The 16653-nt window shown below is 43.9% G+C and overlaps 3 protein-coding genes across 3 annotated transcripts; 2 read left to right on the forward strand and 1 right to left on the reverse strand.

Annotated features, from left to right (window-relative positions):
* The first annotated feature begins 1553 nt into the window (after nucleotides 1–1553).
* Nucleotides 1554–6871, forward strand: LOC147948376 (uncharacterized). The gene is made up of 4 exons (XM_087466587.1): nucleotides 1554–1888; nucleotides 5585–5588; nucleotides 5702–5833; nucleotides 5909–6871. Exons 1-4 carry the CDS (start codon nucleotides 1554–1556, stop codon nucleotides 6869–6871), a joined length of 1434 nt encoding a protein of 477 aa, XP_087322713.1.
* A 792-nt stretch (nucleotides 6872–7663) lies between these two features.
* Nucleotides 7664–8277, forward strand: LOC147948377 (uncharacterized). The gene is made up of 2 exons (XM_087466590.1): nucleotides 7664–7707; nucleotides 7875–8277. Exons 1-2 carry the CDS (start codon nucleotides 7664–7666, stop codon nucleotides 8275–8277), a joined length of 447 nt encoding a protein of 148 aa, XP_087322716.1.
* Nucleotides 8278–9893: 1616 nt separating this feature from the next.
* On the reverse strand, nucleotides 9894–10990 carry LOC147948378 (uncharacterized). Its single transcript, XM_087466592.1, has 4 exons — nucleotides 10741–10990; nucleotides 10308–10694; nucleotides 10094–10221; nucleotides 9894–10019 (listed from the first exon to the last, which is right to left on the reverse strand). The coding sequence occupies exons 1-4, from the start codon at nucleotides 10988–10990 to the stop codon at nucleotides 9894–9896; spliced, it is 891 nt and encodes a 296-aa protein (XP_087322718.1).
* Between the last annotated feature and the right edge of the window lie 5663 nt (nucleotides 10991–16653).

Consider the following 16653-nt stretch of genomic DNA (forward strand, 5'->3'; position numbering starts at 1 on the left):
TGATTTAACTTCTTTTCTATTTTTGCATGTTTATTTAAAAAATAAAAATAAATAAATAAATACAAATATATATATATAAAAGTGAAAAAATGAAATTGGGGAACCCGAGGTTCAACCCGACACCGTACTCGACGCGCCTGATCGTGTCCCTGCTTGGGTGGCGAGTGGAGTCCGAATTCCACAAGAATGCCCACTCTCGGCGAAGCCCAAAACCCTAGCCCTACTCTATTTAAGGGTCTAGAACCCTTTCTTCTTCAGCAGCACCGATAAGTTTCTTTCAACCCTAGAGCTTTTAGTTTCCATACGTACTATTCTCTCTCAAACTCGAGTATTATTCGATTTTCTTTGGGAACTAACCCTATTAACCTGGAAGCTTAGCTTTTTCTTCTCAAGGATTCGATAATGGAGCCACAGACGAAAACCTACCAAAGGAAGGGAAGAAGATCAACCTCCGCCGCTGCGACAACCGGAGGTGATGTCGTCGAACCTTGAGAATCCCAAGGAAGAGGAAACGTTCCGCATTCCTAACCACTGGCTGGACGTTTCGCCTCACCCACCTGATGCTCAACCCGATCCGTCACCCGATCCAGTGCTCGAGCAACCGATCGTGTAGACCATCGAGTTCGCTCACCGAGTCCGTTGGCGAGTGTTGTTCGCTGATCTCCTCGAGGTAGGGACCTGTCTGCGTCCGAGAGGACTGTTACCGACCCTATGGAGGTCGATTCTGATGCTGGTGGAGAAGAGCAAGGGGAGATCCAAACCTCGCGGCTAAGGAGCAGAGCTGCGGTTGCAAGAGGGAAGAGACCAGCCTCTGAAAAGGCTGAGAGGGTAGCTGAGAGAGCAGCTGAGGAAGAGGATCGAGACTCAGAGGAGAAGAACCGTGAGCGAGAGGAGGAACATAGAGAGAGAACACACCAAGCCTCGCGGAGGTTGAAGCAAAAGGAAGTGGAGACTCCGGTAAAACTCTTCATGGTTTTCCGAAAGATGAGCTTCGTTGGTACCCGATACCCTCACCGTGAGACGATAAAGCAGTTGGGCATCGCTAGAGATGTTGAGTTTCTGTTCGACATGTGCCACCTAGTCCATATGATGCGAGCTCACCTTGAGGCCTATGAGGACGAGACGGTCCACTTTCTCTCAACTTTGAGGCTGCACTACTTTGAGGACCACCCGACCCTACTATCCGATGGGGGGATCGGGTTCATCACCTTCTCCGTGAGAAACAAAGAATACCGGCTCACTTTCAAGAAGATGGAGAAGCTGTATGGTTTCAAAGCTGGTAGTGGAGAAGGAATGGAGGTTAGCAAGGAGGAAATGAGGTCCCTATTGCTGACAATAGGAGACAAGCTCCCCTACAAGACCACAAGCTCCAAATCCGCTCAAATAAGGAGCCTTGTCTTGAGGTATTTTCACAAGTCCCTTGCATGCACTCTTTTTGCTAGAAAAGAGACTGGGAATGCGAATGATCATGAGCTCCAGCTGCTGGACATTGCACTGTGTGGAGTTTTGGACAATGCTAGGGATGGTACACTGGAGATATTGCGGATACTAGCATGGTGTTTGTGCTGCTCGATCGGTTCCTCTACCTTAAGTCATGGGCTATGAAGAAAAGAGAAGGAGGCGGAGAAATCTCCATTGGAGGACTAGTCACACCGATCTTAGTGGCTTGTGATGTGCCCTTGAAGGGAGTGGTACACGATCCGAGATGGCTTGACGTAGACTACCTCGTGCTGGCGAGATTTTTGGCCCATGAGAGGCCTAACGATATGACGCTTTTCAAGTTCGTCCATCCAACCGCTAGAGCTGCCCAAATGAGCCTACCTAATGTCATGTGCACCAAAGTTCAGCTGGGAGACAACATTGACTTTGCACCGCCTTTGGAGGAGCTGTACAATCCGGAGGAGGAATCCGAAGCTGAGAAGAGAGAAGCAACCAGGGAAAGACAGGGAGATAGCTTGGAAGATTTTGATTTTGAGGAGTATGTTTGCTCTCAAAAGCAATCAGTTGGAGTGAGGGAAGCCCACAAGAGGATCGGATGGCTGAAGAGGATGAACAAGTATTTGGTGAGAAAGGTGAAAGATCTTACCGGTTTGGTAAAGACTATGGGAGGTCAGATAAAGCAGCTGCAAGACAAGGCAAGCTGTGCCTCAGCTGCTACCTCGGCATACGCACCAACATGGATGGGGAGAAGCGGACCGCTAGGAGGAATTCGAGGACTGACACCTCCAGAGCCTCACAAAGCATTATCCTACAAGCCCCAAGCTGAGGAGAACATCACATGACCATAAGCATCGCGGAGAAGCCATTCAGATGCCTATCCGATGCATAACCCGATGGGATACACGATGCCTCATCCGATGCACCCATCGAGCACGCAATCTGGTGATTACTCAGGACTCTTCCCTCCGCCTTACCAGATGCCATACACAATGCCGTATACGATGCACCCTGCGAGTGGCCAACGGGTGATCATTCTGGACCTCTTCTACCGTACCCATCGTACTACCCGATGCCCTATCCGATGAGCTACGCGATACCCCCCTCGATCAACCCCTTGGATGCTGGTCCTAGTAAGTCGTTCGTGCATATCACCGAGCTCTCTAACGAGCAAACACCAGCACCTGCGGAAGCCGGAGACGACCCTGGCTACACGTTGGCGAGTATGGAGGCTGCTGCAACCTCCTTCTTCTCCAACCCATGAGGTACCAATTTCATATGATCCTTGTATATAACATTGCATTTTTTTTTTCTTTTATTTTGTGTGATTCTTGGATTCTTTTTCCAACTTTTATTTACACAGAGACTGTGTAATTTAAGTTTGGGGGAGGGTCCTAGAATGTATTTAACATTGTGTTTTATTTTCTTATTTTCTTATTTAAAATTTTTGCATGCTAGTTTTATTCATTTGAGTCTGCATCTATGTGCATTGAAAAAACCCAAAAAATTTGAAAAATTTACAAAATAAAAAACAAAAGTGTTCATATAGTTGCATTTACATATTAGGATTGAGTCTAGTTGGTTTCCTATAGGATTGTTACATATGCATCTTAGGGGACAATGATTAAAATTACCATGTTTAAAATCAAACCTTAGGATTGAAGCTATAGCCCTTAATCACAGTTCATTGTTGCTAGATCAATCTTTGGAAAAAAATGAAAAATCTTTGCTTAGAACCTTGTGTATTTTGAATGCTTCCTCCACTTGTTTGAACATTGGAACATCTCTATATTATTGGATTTAATTTGAACTTTAATTGTCTTGCTTATGGAACTTGAATACTTGCTCATGGTAACTCTAAACTCGTGTTAGCACTCCATTTATACCAATCTTTTTCGTTTAGCCCAATTCATTTTTCCTACCCATGAACCCAAACCTTTCTATCAAACCTTGTTGTGAATTGTTGAGTGAGGTCTTTTTCATTGTGCTATAGATTGTGAAACCTTAAGAGTATTGAGAACGACAAAGAACTGCCTCTTGATTTAGCTAAGTTAGAATTTGAACTAGCTAATAGATTCAGTTTTGAAAGTTAGGTGGCTAGTATGCTTATTTGGGGTTGGGTTGAGGAATAATAAAAAAAAAAGTCCCTAAGGTTAGAATCAATTAGCTCTAAGTCTCAAAGTTAAAAAAAAAAGAAAAGAGAAAAGATCTTGCTATAGTCTCCTAGAAAGAAAATATATATATATATATATATGCATATTAGGAGTTTAGCAAAAAAAGAAAAAAAAAAAGAGAATAGAGTGCTAGAACTTTAAAGTTTAAACCTTAGGGAGTAAAAAAAAAGAGTTAAAATCAAGGATGTGGGTAGTTTAATTATAGGGTGTTTGGTAAAAAAAAAAAAAAGTGAATGAGAACAGGGTAGATCATTAAGAGTTAAGCTTTGTATGCCCAAATTGTTCTCACTCTTAGATAGTTTTCACAACTGTCTAGCATTCCTTCTTTTGAGAAAAAACCACCCAAAGAATTTGTTTGAAACCACCTTACTAAAAAGCCTTACCCTTGAAACCGATTGAGCTTGATTCACCTTCCATTTGCAAGAATTCACCTTCCTTAATTGAATGTGAAAGAGATGTTCTTTATCTTTAGTTGGAGGTTGAACTAGATCGATGCATGGTAACAAGCATAGAAAAATATTTGTAAGTATGTTGATTGATCTTAGCACCATTAAACTATCTTTAAGGACTATAGCTTGAATCCTTCGCTTAGCATATAAAGGTTATGAGTCCCCGTCTTTAAACCGCACCCTCCTACTTCCTTGCTAGAGGACTAGCAAGATTTAAGTTTGGGGGTCTGATAACTCTCTAATCTACATGTTTTTAGCATCTTTTTTGTCCATATTTTGCATTGTTCATACCCTTAACATAGCATTTTTAGGTCATTTATTGTAGGAGTTCACTTTTATGTCATTTAGGGTGTTGCATTTTTGCATTTGCATGTTTTGGATGAAAACAGGTGCTTAAGAGCCTTAAATGGGGGAAAACAAGGACAAACCCGAGCATGTACCCGAAGGAGCCATCGAGCTGGAAGAACAAGTCTGAACCCCAACACGATCAAGGAGGATCCAAGCGCCGGAAGAACAACCCGAAGATCTACCCGAGGAGTAACCCGACTTCATCCTCGTGTGTCCCATCAAGTGGACCATCAGGCAGGTCTGGGAAGCTAGGTCAATGGGGTTTCCATATATAAAACCCTCCTCTCCTTCCTCGCAAAGCCACAGACCCTCAAACCAGAGAGCGAGAGTTTCTGTGAGAGAACTGAGCGACTCAAACACTTTTCCCTTTTGTTTTAGATTTTATTTCATAACTTTTTATCATTTCTTCAGATTTCTATCTTGTATTCTTTCTACTCTACTCTATCGTTTATTATAAAGCAATTTTCGTTCTTATTTGTTGTTATGTTTCTTGCTATGATGTCCGAGTAGTGTAGTAAAGTTTCTAGGGATGGGATAGATGATTTTTTGTTCTTGATCAGTTAGGATGTTTTAGTTGATTATATTTGTTTAATAGATTTCCTTCTAGATTGGTGTTCTTAATGCTGTCAACAAACCGAGAGAATGAGATTAGATCTAAGGTGTTTTACCACCGAGAGGTGTAGATGAGATGCTTGAATCAACCAATGCTAGAGGTTTACTCACTTAGCCTAAGAGATTAGATGAGTAAGGGGTTTACTGACAATAATGAATCGGATCTTAATGCCTGCTTGGTCATGTTTCTCCAACGAGAGTTGGGTAGGGAAGTGATTCAAGGTTGATTGTTTCTATCACGAGAGTGTTTTAACAAGATTTTAGAGATTCATTGTCTAGGAAATATTTGCTTGAGGCATGTAAGACTTCTGTACTGGTCAGGAATGCTTAGGATTCGATTACCCCATCCTTAGAAGCTTTCATATTTTAATTGCTTGCATTTCCATTCATTACTCGATCTCTTACCCGATCAGGTACATGATAACCTGCATCGAGTAACCCCTCGAGTTGTTCATATTTTATTTGCTTACTCGATCACCCCACCCGATCATGTACTCGAATGCTTGCATCGAGTGCTTAGGTCGTGTGGTTTCTTGTTTATATTATTTTCTTTTATTATTCTAGGACGGTTAGATCAAAACTCCTAATTGCTTGGCTTGACTTGCATTGTTCTGATTGCATCCTTCCTGCTAGCATAAAAAACTATTTGGATTGATAACCCTTTGTACTACAACTGCATAGGGAATTGATACCCTGGTGAAAACCTGTTTATCAGAGGCCTACAATGCGATAATGGGAACACCTTGGCTTTTCCAGATGAAGGCTGTAGCTTCAACATACCATCAGTGTGTCAAGTTCCTAACCCCGCAAGAAGTTTGGGAAATTTTAGGAAGCCAAAGAATGGAGAGAAGTTGCTATCTCGTGAGTCACAAGCTTTTGGTTCAATAGCAACCACAGCTCGAGGTCACAAAGAGCCCAGTTCGGAAGCAGCTCAAAGATGACCTCACAGAGTCTATTTTTATTAATGATAAGTTTCCAGACCAAGAAATCAAGATCGGAGCTGGATCAGGAAGCGAGCTCCGAGCCAATGTGATCTTCTTATTAAAGGAGAATATGTCCACCTTCGCATGGTCCGTTGACGAAATGCCCGAGATCAGTTCGGAGGTCATCTCACATGAGCTGAATGTGGATCCGACCTTCAGGCCGGTGAAGCAGAAGCGAAGGAAACTTGGCCCCGAGCGAGCTGAAATCGTCAACAAGGAAGTAGATCATTTACTGAGCGCATGTCAGATCCATGAAGTAAAATACCTTGAATGGCTTGCAAACACGGTGGTTGTAAAAAAGAAAAATGGAAAGTCACGAGTCTGCGTTGACTTTACCGATCTGAATAAGGCATGCCCAAAGGATAGTTTTCCACTTCCACACATCGACAGACTAGTTGAGTCCACTTCGGGACACAAACTGATGTCCTTGATGGATGCTTTCTCTGGTTACAATCAAATCCTCATGAACCCGAAAGGTCAGGAAAAGACCGCATTCATTACGGACCGCGGGACTTATTGTTACAATGTGATGCCATTCGGGTTGAAAAACGCCGGAGCAACCTACCAGCGTCTTGTGAATCGGATGTTCGAGCAGCAGCTCGGAAAAACCATGGAGGTCTCTATTGACGACATGCTGTTGAAGTCCAAGGAAGCCAGCTCGCACCTTACGGACTTGAAAGTTTGTTTCGACATCTTGAACCAGTTCGGGATGAAGCTTAACCCCACAAAGTGTACTTTCACAGTCCCATCAAGAGAGTTTTTAGGTTATATTGTCACAGAACGGGGAATTGAAGCGAACCCGAGACAAATCAATGCCTTCTTATCCATGGGGTTCCCCAAGGACTTTACGAGAAGTGCAGCGTCTTAACAGACGGATTGCAGCTCTCAATCAATTCATATCCCGATCAACGGACAAGTGCCTCCCATTCTACCAGCTATTGTAAAAGGGAGGGAAAAACTTTGTTTGGGATGCGAATTGCGAGGAAGCGTTTGCTGAGCTGAAAGCCTACCTATCTCAACCTCTGGTCCTTGCTAAGCCTGAACTAAGTGAACCACTTTTTCTCTATGTAGCTGTCTCGGACAGCGCAGTGAGCAGGAAACTCAAAATCTTCAGTGCACGGTATTGCATCTACAACGGAGTACTCCTACGACGAAGTGTAGCTGGTCCCTATCTAACATGTGTCGCTGGTGAGGAGCCCGCGACATTAATGCAAGCTGTTCATGATGGTCCCAATGGAAATGATTCCGGAGCGCGGACTCTGGCCTTCAAAATCAAAAGACAAGGGTATTTCTGGCCTACTATGGTCACCGACTGCGAGAAATATTCCCGAACCTGCGAGAAGTGTCAAAAGCATGCTCTGTCAATTCAATAGCCTACCGAACTTCTGTCTTCGGTGTCCGCACCTTATCCGTTGATGAGGTGGTCTATAGATATCATTGGCCCTTTACATCGGGGACCGGGAGGAGTGCAGTACGTACTAGTTCTTACTGATTATTTCTTCAAATGGGTGGAAGCAGCGGCCTATGCGAAAGTGACAAGTGAGGAAGTAGAGTAGTTCGTATTGAAAGGCATAATCTACCGATACGGCATTCCTCATGAAATCGTCACGGACAACGGCCCGCAGTTCATCTCCTTGCAGTTCGAAGGCTTCAGTGCGAAATGGAAAATACGACTCAGAAAGTCAACTCCTCGTTATCCACAAGGTAATGGGCAAGCCGAGGCAATGAACAAAGTCATATTAGCTAACCTAAAGAAACGGGCTCGACTCTCACAAAGGGCACTGGCCGGACGAGTTGAAAGGCGTACTTTGGGCAATCCGAACAACACCTCGCTGGGCCACTAACGAAACACCCTTTTCCTTGGTATACAGAGTCGATGCCATAGTCCCAGCTGACATAGAAGTACCCGGAGTTCGTTCCACACTAAACCCACTTTGGGCTACGGAGAATGAGGAATTTTTACAGGATACCCTCGATACCATAAATGAGCGTCGGGATCGAGCTTCAGTTCGGATGCAGAATTACCAGAATACCGTTGCCCGCTATTATAATTCCAAGATCAAAAGCAGGCCTTTGGCAGTTGGCGATCTAGTCCTTCGAAAGGTCCACGAAAACACTGAAGAGAACAATGCAGGAAAATTGGGAATCAATTGGGAAGGTCCATACAAGATCACCTGCGAAGTCCAAAATGGCGTTTACCGATTGGAAGATTCAGACGGGAAACCCGTGCCGAGGTCTTGGAATTCTTCACATCTCAAACGTTTTTACATTTAGTTTGATTTAAATATTGTATCGAACTACGATTGGCTTGATCCCAAAAAAGGGAACGTAGGCAGCCCACTTCGGGTTCAGCTATCCGCATTTAATGAAACTAAAAGTTTTCCACCAAACTTTTTACGTTACTTCGCATGGTCACTAAGAACCGAAGTCATGCTTCGTAATTTTAAACTGAAGTTTCACTTCATCAAAATTTAAATGCCGAAGTCTTACTTCGTGACATTTTCCATAAAACCAAAATCACATTTCGTACCCCTAAAACCGAAGTCATGCTTCGTAACTTAAAACCAATGTCTCACTTCGTACCTTTTAAAACCGAAGTTATGCTTCGTATCTTTAAAACCGAAGTCATGCTTCGTATCTTTAAAATCAAAGTCTAACTTCGTACCTTTTAAAACCGAAGTTCCACTTCGTGAATCTAAACCAAAACCATACCTTGTACTAAGAGTTTTGGTCAATAGCGACTTTGCAAGTCCAACGCGGCACTTGCCTAATGTTAAACCGAAGACGTACTTCGTATTAACTTTAGCACCGAAGAATAACTTTGCATTGCACTTTGCCGGATGCTTAGGTCCGACTTAATTTTCTAACCAACTCTAAGTAAAATTCATTACTCTCTGCCATAAATTATTTTGGATAAGTTCACTCGGTGAGTTACTTCATTGTGTGAATCTTAGCAAACAGTTTTTAATTTCTCGACAATCAAAAGTCGTTCTTTCTCAATGAGTTCGACGCAAGCAATAAGGGTTCAATTGATAAAGTAGGTAATGTCGTGGGAGGGTCACCAAGACCAAAAAACTCCTGAATCGAGTAAAAAAAAAAACAACAAAACAATAGAGAGGGGACCACGTGGGCCTAGAACAACCCCAACCAAAAAAACAAAAGGAAAAATGAATTCAGGAAGTAAAAGGAAGATCAGGGCCCGAACTGTGATTCACAGCACTCGCGGTCAACTCCTCAAGAACGTCGGGAAAAAGCTCGGACAGCGACACCTCGGGTGCATCAGCCTTAGGGGTGTTAGCTCTGATCACCTCCATTTCCTGGTTCGACATCTTTCCGATGTTAGTTCCGGATTCATCAATTACGATGCTCAGTGGGGGTTTGCTGCATAGCAATTCAGGGGGCAACTCTGCCAAGAGGCTTGAGAAGGCTGAAATATCAAAGTCATGGAGGGTTACCTTCGCGACATCACTGTCGGCCTTTTCTTCGTCAGCTCGAATGGACTTGAGCTCAACTTCGAGATCGGCAATCTCTCCCTTCGAGATTTCCTTGATCAGCATCCGATTTGCCTTGATCTCAACAGCCCTGACCAAAGATGGGGTTAGACGCTCCCTTTCCTTGAAGTGCGCCCTCACGTCCTCAATCAAAGGGCGAAGGGCTCGCCTCATTGATTGGCGCTCTTCTCTCCGGACCTTCTCCATCTCGCAGCTACTGCTGGCCTCTAGGAGTTTGTTGCGGAGTTCGACTTCATGAAGCCTATTATTGGCAGCCTTCTTGCTCTCTGTGGCCTCGTAATAAAGGTCACCCGCTCTCTTGAGCTTCCCCCTGAGATCCTCGTTTGCAATACCAAGGTCGAATACTTGAATCTTAGCTTTCTTCATCCGGGATCAAATCTACTCAGCCACTTGGGTCTCTAGCTCGAACACTTTGTCTTTAAGCTTCGTCACTTCGGAGATTGAAGGTGAGGCGAACAGCTGCTCTTCGTAAGACGCCACCGAGTTGTCGAACTTGATCATCATCTGTGAAAGTCAGCACGTTAAGTCAAAATAAGTAATATACATTTGTGTGGAATCTGAGTAAGTGGACTACCGACCTTTATGACTTTGTTCGCGAAATGGAAAAAGTTCCCACGGTTGGTCTCAGACATATCGGCAAAGGCTGGGACATGAACTCCAGGTCGGGCATAACTTCCAATCAAATCTGCTGGAGAAGCAGGAAGGGCTGTGTAAAATGGATGAGTTAGTTATTTAACTTATTCCCCCGGTGAACTTCAACCATAAACTTATTACCCCGAAGATCCTACTTACCACGAGGTGAGGGGCGTTGTTCTTTCGGGGGGATTCTGACAGAAGAACCTCCTGACTCCTTGGCACTCTGGGGATCCCTAGACTTCTTTTCGGAGGTGGGGGTTCCGTCCCTAGACTTTTTCTCGGAGAGGAGAGCCACATCTCTCGGGCAGGATTTGCCGCGTTCATCTCCAGAAGAACTGGTTCGACCTCGGGTTTTCTCGCACGAAGAAGAAGAAGACTCAGGTTCTTTCCTCTTCTTCGTCAGCTCGGTCTTCTGCGAGCTCACCTCGACACAACCGCTATCGGAAACTGGAGGGGGAGCCTCTACCTCCCGGGGTTCCTCACTGGAATCCGCAATAACAATCACGGGGGGGTTTGGAAGGACCTGGGAGGGGAGCTGGAACCCTGCTCTCATCAGGGACAGTGGACTCAACATTCCTAGCGGAAATACGAGCTTTCCCTTCAGCAAATGCAGCGGCCATCTGCCTTTTTACCTCCTTCTCTGCATTCTCGAGATCCCTCTTGAGGTTTTTCTCTTCTTTATAGTTCATGGTGGAAGTGTCGAGAACTCGCAGAGGGGAAGAGCGGACGAGGGTGCGCCTTCTGAGTCTGACTCCAGACTCTCTAATCCTTTCGCACGAGAAAGAATCCCAGGCAATCTGCCCTTGACTGCAGAATCGGGAAAAGAACTCCGCAAACATAGCGGATAGCTGACCTCGCTCGAAGTGAGCTGAAACAAAAAGAAGAATCGGTAAGAGGCGATAATATTATAAAAGCTAACACTAAGTGAAGAACGCTACGCTACCAATTTTCGAAGCCTACTTCGAAACATGCAAGCTCGCACGATGTCCAAAAGTGAGCTCGTTGACAGGGAAAAAGAAAAATGACTTCCTCCATTTCTCATCTTTCTCCGGGAGGTTGTCAAAAACTTTGACCCTGGAGAGTGGACTCACGTAAAGAGTACCCTTGGTGCGCCCAGTCTTGACGGTGTAGGTCTCAACGAGCCTTCAGCATCTGAAATGGGAGACGGAGGAAAGACTTACTACTACAAGGGCTTGTGCCAACCAACAAGAAGGGGGACGGAGCAAAGACATGGAGAAAATCAGCCAAGGATAGGGAGTAGTTGAACTCTTCTGCCAGAGTTTGAAGGCACAGAACTGTCCGAACAACGTTCGGGCACATCTGAGGAAGGGCAAAGGCCAGTTCGAACATCATCCGTACGATCAGTTCGGGAAGCGGGAATGATAGTCCGCACGCAGAGAAAAAAGCTTCAAAAGCACAACAATAAACGGGAGGGGGATTTTCTGGTGATTTGTGCACCTCAGGGAACCGAATTTCAATCTCCGAGGGTATCCCGCACGACCCCCTAATCTCTGCTTCATTGCTCCGGGAAAAAACAGACGGCTGATGAGGACCGAAGACACCGGGGATGAGCGGTTCAACAACTTTACCTGGGGTAGATTTCGGAGGAGTCATGGTTTTCAATTGGGAACTGAGTTGATCTGAGAAGATTGATGATTTTTCCGGTGACAGAAGAAGAGCAGAGAAAAGAACAGAAGAAGCAAGAAAACTCAAAAAGCAAAAACTAAAAAATGCAGAGAAGGGAGAGGCTACCTTTATATAAGCCGGGTCAGAAGCAATAATGACCTGGGAAGACAAGAAGTCCCTCTTATAGCGTGTTGCTCAGAGTAGTGGGTCCCAATGCTTGTTCGGGAAGATAAAACCTATCATTAACACGATCAAATCATGGGATACGGGGTATCTTTAGTTTCCCAAAGTAGTTGGCGAAAGATCAAAAGTCCTCCGAACTAGTCAGCTCGGCAGACTTGGGGGGCAACTGTTGGTACCGCAATCCGTCACCTCGAGATACGGGCTTGGGTCGAGGCCCAACAAGACATTATGGGCCAGGGATGCACCCAGGTCGGCCCATTGCTTCAAGATCTAAGGAAGTGAAGTAAAATAAAACGGAGAAACATGTAACAACCCGTTCCGCTGACCCCACTAGCCCACCGCTAGCCGCCCCAACGGACCCCAAGCTGGCCATGCAGGGCATCGATCCTCATCCCTCACCGTGGCAATTGGTGACAGCTTGTCATGTGGGAAGGTTGTTAAAGGGTGGGGACCAGGGTTCGAGGAACGCCTGGCGCACCAGTAACCTACTGTGGACTTTGATGGATAGTTCCATTTGCCACAGTGAGGGGTTAGGATCGATGCCCTGCAGGGCCAGCTTGGGGTCCGTTGGGGCGGCTAGCGGTGGGCTAGTGGAGTCTGCGGGACGGGTTGTCACAAAACAAAGACATTTTGGAGCTCGGTATAGCGGTCAAAGATTCCCCTGAAGTCATTAATTAGAAGACAAGATTTACGGACTAGATTGATAGGGAATTAATTGTAATTCAAGAGTATAAAAGTAAGAGGGGGAGGAATGTAAAGGGGATCGAAAAATTCACTTTTGGCAATAAGAATACTAAATTCACTTCGCAAGTTTCAATTAGTCTTTATTCCAGTTCGGAACTAGAACGATGGTAAACACCCTCGCTCAGAAATCATTTTGGAACTAAGGTGAAGGCCTCAGTTCTCACAATGGGCTATGAAGAGATGAGAAGGGGGCGGAGAGATCTCCATTGGAGGACTACTTACACCAATTTTGGTGGCTTGCGATGTGCCTTTGAAAGGAGTGGTACATGACCCGAGATGGTTGGACATCGACTACCTCGTGCTGGCGAGATTTTTGGCCTATGAGAGGCCTAACGAAATGATGCTCTTCAAGTTCATCCATCCAACCGCCGAAGCCGCCCAAATGATCCTGCCCAATGTAATGTGCACCAAGGTCCGGCTGGGGGACAACATTGACTTTGCACCACCTCTGGAGGAGCTATACAATCCGGAGGAGGAATCAGTAGCTGAAGAGAGAGGGGCAACCGGGCAAGCACAGGGAGACAGCTCGGAAGATTATGACTTTGAGGAGTATGTTTGCTCTCAAAAGCAACCTGTTAGAGTGAGGGAAGCCCACAAGAGGATCGGATGGCTGAAGTGGATGAACAAGTTTTTGGCGAGAAAGGTGAAGGATCTTACCGGTTTAGTGAAGATAATGGGAGGTCATATCAAGGAGCTGCAAGACAAAGCAAGCTGTGCCTCAGCTCCCACTTCGGGATACGCACAAACATGGATGGGGAGAAGCGGACCGCTAGGAGGAATTCGAGGACTAACGCCTCCAAAGCCTCACAGATCATCATCCTACGAGCCCCAAGCTTAGGGAGATGTCACAAGACCTGAAGTATCGTAGAGAAGCCATTCAGACGCCTATCCGACGCCTAACCCGATGGGATACACGATGCCTTATCCGATGCATCCATCAAGCACACAATCGGGTGATTACTCAGGAATCTTCCCTCCGCCTTACCAGATGCCGTACACGATGCCGTATTCGATGCACCCTGCGAGTGGCTACACGGGTGACCATTCTGGACCTCTTCCACCATACCCATGTATTACCCAATGAGCTACGCGATGCCCCCCACGATCAACCCCTCGGATGCTGGTTGCATTTACATATTAGGATTGAGTCTAGTTTGTTTCATATAGGATTGTCGTATATGCATCTTAGGGGACAATGATTTAAACTGCCTTGTTTAAAATAAAACCTTAGGATTGAAGTTATAGCCCTTAATCACAGTTTAATGTTGCTAGATCAATCTTTGGAAAAAAATGAAAAATCTTTGTTTAGAACCTTGTGTCTTTTGAATGCTTCCTCCACTTGCTTGAACATTGGAACATCTCTATATTATTGGACTTAATTTGAACTTAAATTGTCTTGCTTATGGAATTTGAATACTTGCTCATGGTAACTCTAAACTCGGGTAAGCACTCCATTTTTACCAATCTTTTCATTTAACCCGATTTGTTTTTCCTACCCATGAACCCAAACATTTCTTTCAAACCTTGTTCTGAATTGTTGAGTGAGGCCTTTTCATTGTGCTATAGGTTGTGAAACCTTGAGAGTATTGAGAACGACAAATAACTGCCTCTTGATTTAGCTATGTTAGAATTTGAACTAGCTGATAGATTCGGTCTTGAAAGATAGGTGGTTAGCATGTTTATTTGGGGTGGGTTAAGGAATAAAGAAAAAAAAAGTCCCTAAGGTTAGAATCAAGTAGCTCTAAGTCTCTTAAGTAAAAATAAAAAATAAAAAAGATCTTGCTATAGTCTCCTAGAAAAAAAAAAATATATATATATACATATTAGGAGTTTAGCAAAGAAAAAAAAGAAAAAAAGGAAGAAGAGAGCTAGATGTTTAAAGTTTAAACCTTAGAGATTACCAAAAAAAAAAAAAGAGTTAAAATCAAGGGTGTGGGTAGTTTAATTCTAGGGGGTTTAAATAAAAAAAAAAGAGAGAGAAAGTGAATGAGAAAAGGGTAGATCATCAAGAGTTAAGCTTTGTATGCCCAAATTGTTCTCAATCTTAGATAGATTTCACAACTGTCTAGCATTCCTTCTTGTGAGAGAAAACCACCCAAAGAATTTGTTTGAAACCACCTTACCAAAAAGCCTTATCTTGAAACCGATTGAGCTTGATTCACCTTCCATTTGCAAGAATTCGTCAAACACTTAATTGAATGTGAAAGAGATGTTCTTTACTTTTAGTTGTAGGTTGAACTAGATCGATGCATGGTAATAAGCATAGAAAAATATTTGTAAGTATGTTGATTGATCTTAGCACCATTAAACTATCTTTAAGGACTATAGCTTGAATCCTTCGCTTAGTATATAAAGGTCATGAGTCCCCATTTTTAAACCGCACCCTCCTACTTCCTTGCTAGAGGACTAGCAAGATTTCAGTTTATGGGTCTGATAACTCTCTAATTTACATGTTTTTAGCATCCTTTTTTGTCCATATTTCTCATTGTTTATACCCTTACCTTAGCATTTTTAGGTCATTAACTGTAGGAATTCACTTTTAGGCCATTTAGGGTGTTGCATTCTTGCATTTGCATACTTTGGATGAAAACAGGTGCTTTAGAGCCTAAAATGGGGAGAAACAAGGACAAATCCGAGCATGTACCCGAAGGAGCCATCGAGCTGGAAGAACAGTCCGAACCCTAGCACGATCGAGGAGGATCAGGGAACAGGAAGAACAACCCGAAGATCTACCCGAGGAGTCACCCGACCTTATCCTCGTGCACCCCATCGAGTAGACCCTCAGGCAGGACTGGGAAGCTAGGTCAAAAGGGTTTCCATATATAAATCCCTCCTCTTCTTCCTCGCAAACGAGCACGCCGTAGACCCTCAAACTAGAGAGCGAAAGCTTCTGAGAGAGAACTGAGCGACTCAAAACACTTTTCACTTTTTGTTAGGATTTACTTCATATCTTTTTATTATTTCTTTAGATTTCTGCTTTGTACTCTTTATTCTCTACTCTATCTTTTAATACAATGCAATTTTTGTTCATCTTTGTTTCTATGTCTTTTGCAATGATTTCCGAGTAGTGTAGTAAAGTTTCTAGGGATGGGATAGATGATTTTGTGTTCTTGATTGGTTAGGATGTCTTAGTTTGATTGTATATGTTTTATAAATTCCCTTCTAGATTGGTGTTCTTAATGCTGTCAATAAACCGAGAGGGTGAGATTAGATCTAGGGTGTTTTACCAACGTGAGGTGTAAACGAAATGCTTGAATCAACCAATGCTAGAGGTTTACTCACTTAGCCTAAGAGATTAGATGAGTAAGGGGTTTACTGACAATAATGAATCGGCTCTTATTGCCTGCTTGGTCATGTTTCTCCAACAAGAGTTGGGTAGGGTAGTGATCAAAGGTTGATTGTTTCTATCACGAGAGTGTTTTAACAAGTTTTTAGAGATTCATTGTTTAGGGAATATTTTCTTGAGGCATCTAAGACATCTGTATTGGTCAGGAACACTTAGGAGTCGATTACCCAATCCTTAGAAGCTTTCGTATCTTAATTGTTTGCATTTTCATTCATCACTCGATCCCTTACCCGAACAGGTACACGATCACCTACTTCGAGTATCCCCTCGAGTTGTTCATACCTTCCTTGTTTGCTCGATCACCCCACCCGATCCTGTACTCGAATGCTTGCATCAAGTGCTTAGGTCGTGTGGTTCCTTGTTTATATTCTTTCTTTCATTATGTTAGGATTGTTAGACAAAACCCACTATTGCTTGGCTTGACTTGCATTGTTCTGATTGCATCCTACCTGCTAGCATAAATAACCATTTGGATTGATAACCCTTTGTACTACAACTGCATAGGGAATTGATACCCAGGGTGAAAATTCTGTTATCAGATTGTGAGAGGAGATACGAGCCGTTCGGCGAGATTTTTTTGGGATTTCGGTATTCGGTTCGGTT

The sequence above is a fragment of the Camelina sativa genome, chromosome 2 (assembly GCF_030686135.1).
Source record: "Camelina sativa cultivar CO46 ecotype springtype chromosome 2, ASM3068613v1".
Taxonomy (NCBI): domain Eukaryota; kingdom Viridiplantae; phylum Streptophyta; class Magnoliopsida; order Brassicales; family Brassicaceae; genus Camelina; species Camelina sativa.

Bases quoted from the DNA above. Each gene is read 5' to 3' on its own strand.
- LOC147948378 (XM_087466592.1), bottom strand. From the start codon at position 10,990: ATGTTTGCGGAGTTCTTTTCCCGATTCTGCAGTCAAGGGCAGATTGCC. The intron at 10,222-10,307 runs GTAAGTAGGATC...CATTTTACACAG, and splicing joins ACAACGCCCCTCACCTCGTG to CCCTTCCTGCTTCTCCAGCA. The intron at 10,020-10,093 runs GTCGGTAGTCCA...TGACTTTCACAG, and splicing joins TCGCGAACAAAGTCATAAAG to ATGATGATCAAGTTCGACAA.
- LOC147948377 (XM_087466590.1), top strand. From the start codon at position 7,664: ATGGAAAATACGACTCAGAAAGTCAACTCCTCGTTATCCACAAG. The intron at 7,708-7,874 runs GTAATGGGCAAG...CTTGGTATACAG, and splicing joins AACTCCTCGTTATCCACAAG to AGTCGATGCCATAGTCCCAG.
- LOC147948376 (XM_087466587.1), top strand. From the start codon at position 1,554: ATGGTGTTTGTGCTGCTCGATCGGTTCCTCTACCTTAAGTCATGGGCT. The intron at 5,834-5,908 runs GTTTGGGAAATT...TTGGTTCAATAG, and splicing joins AGTTCCTAACCCCGCAAGAA to CAACCACAGCTCGAGGTCAC.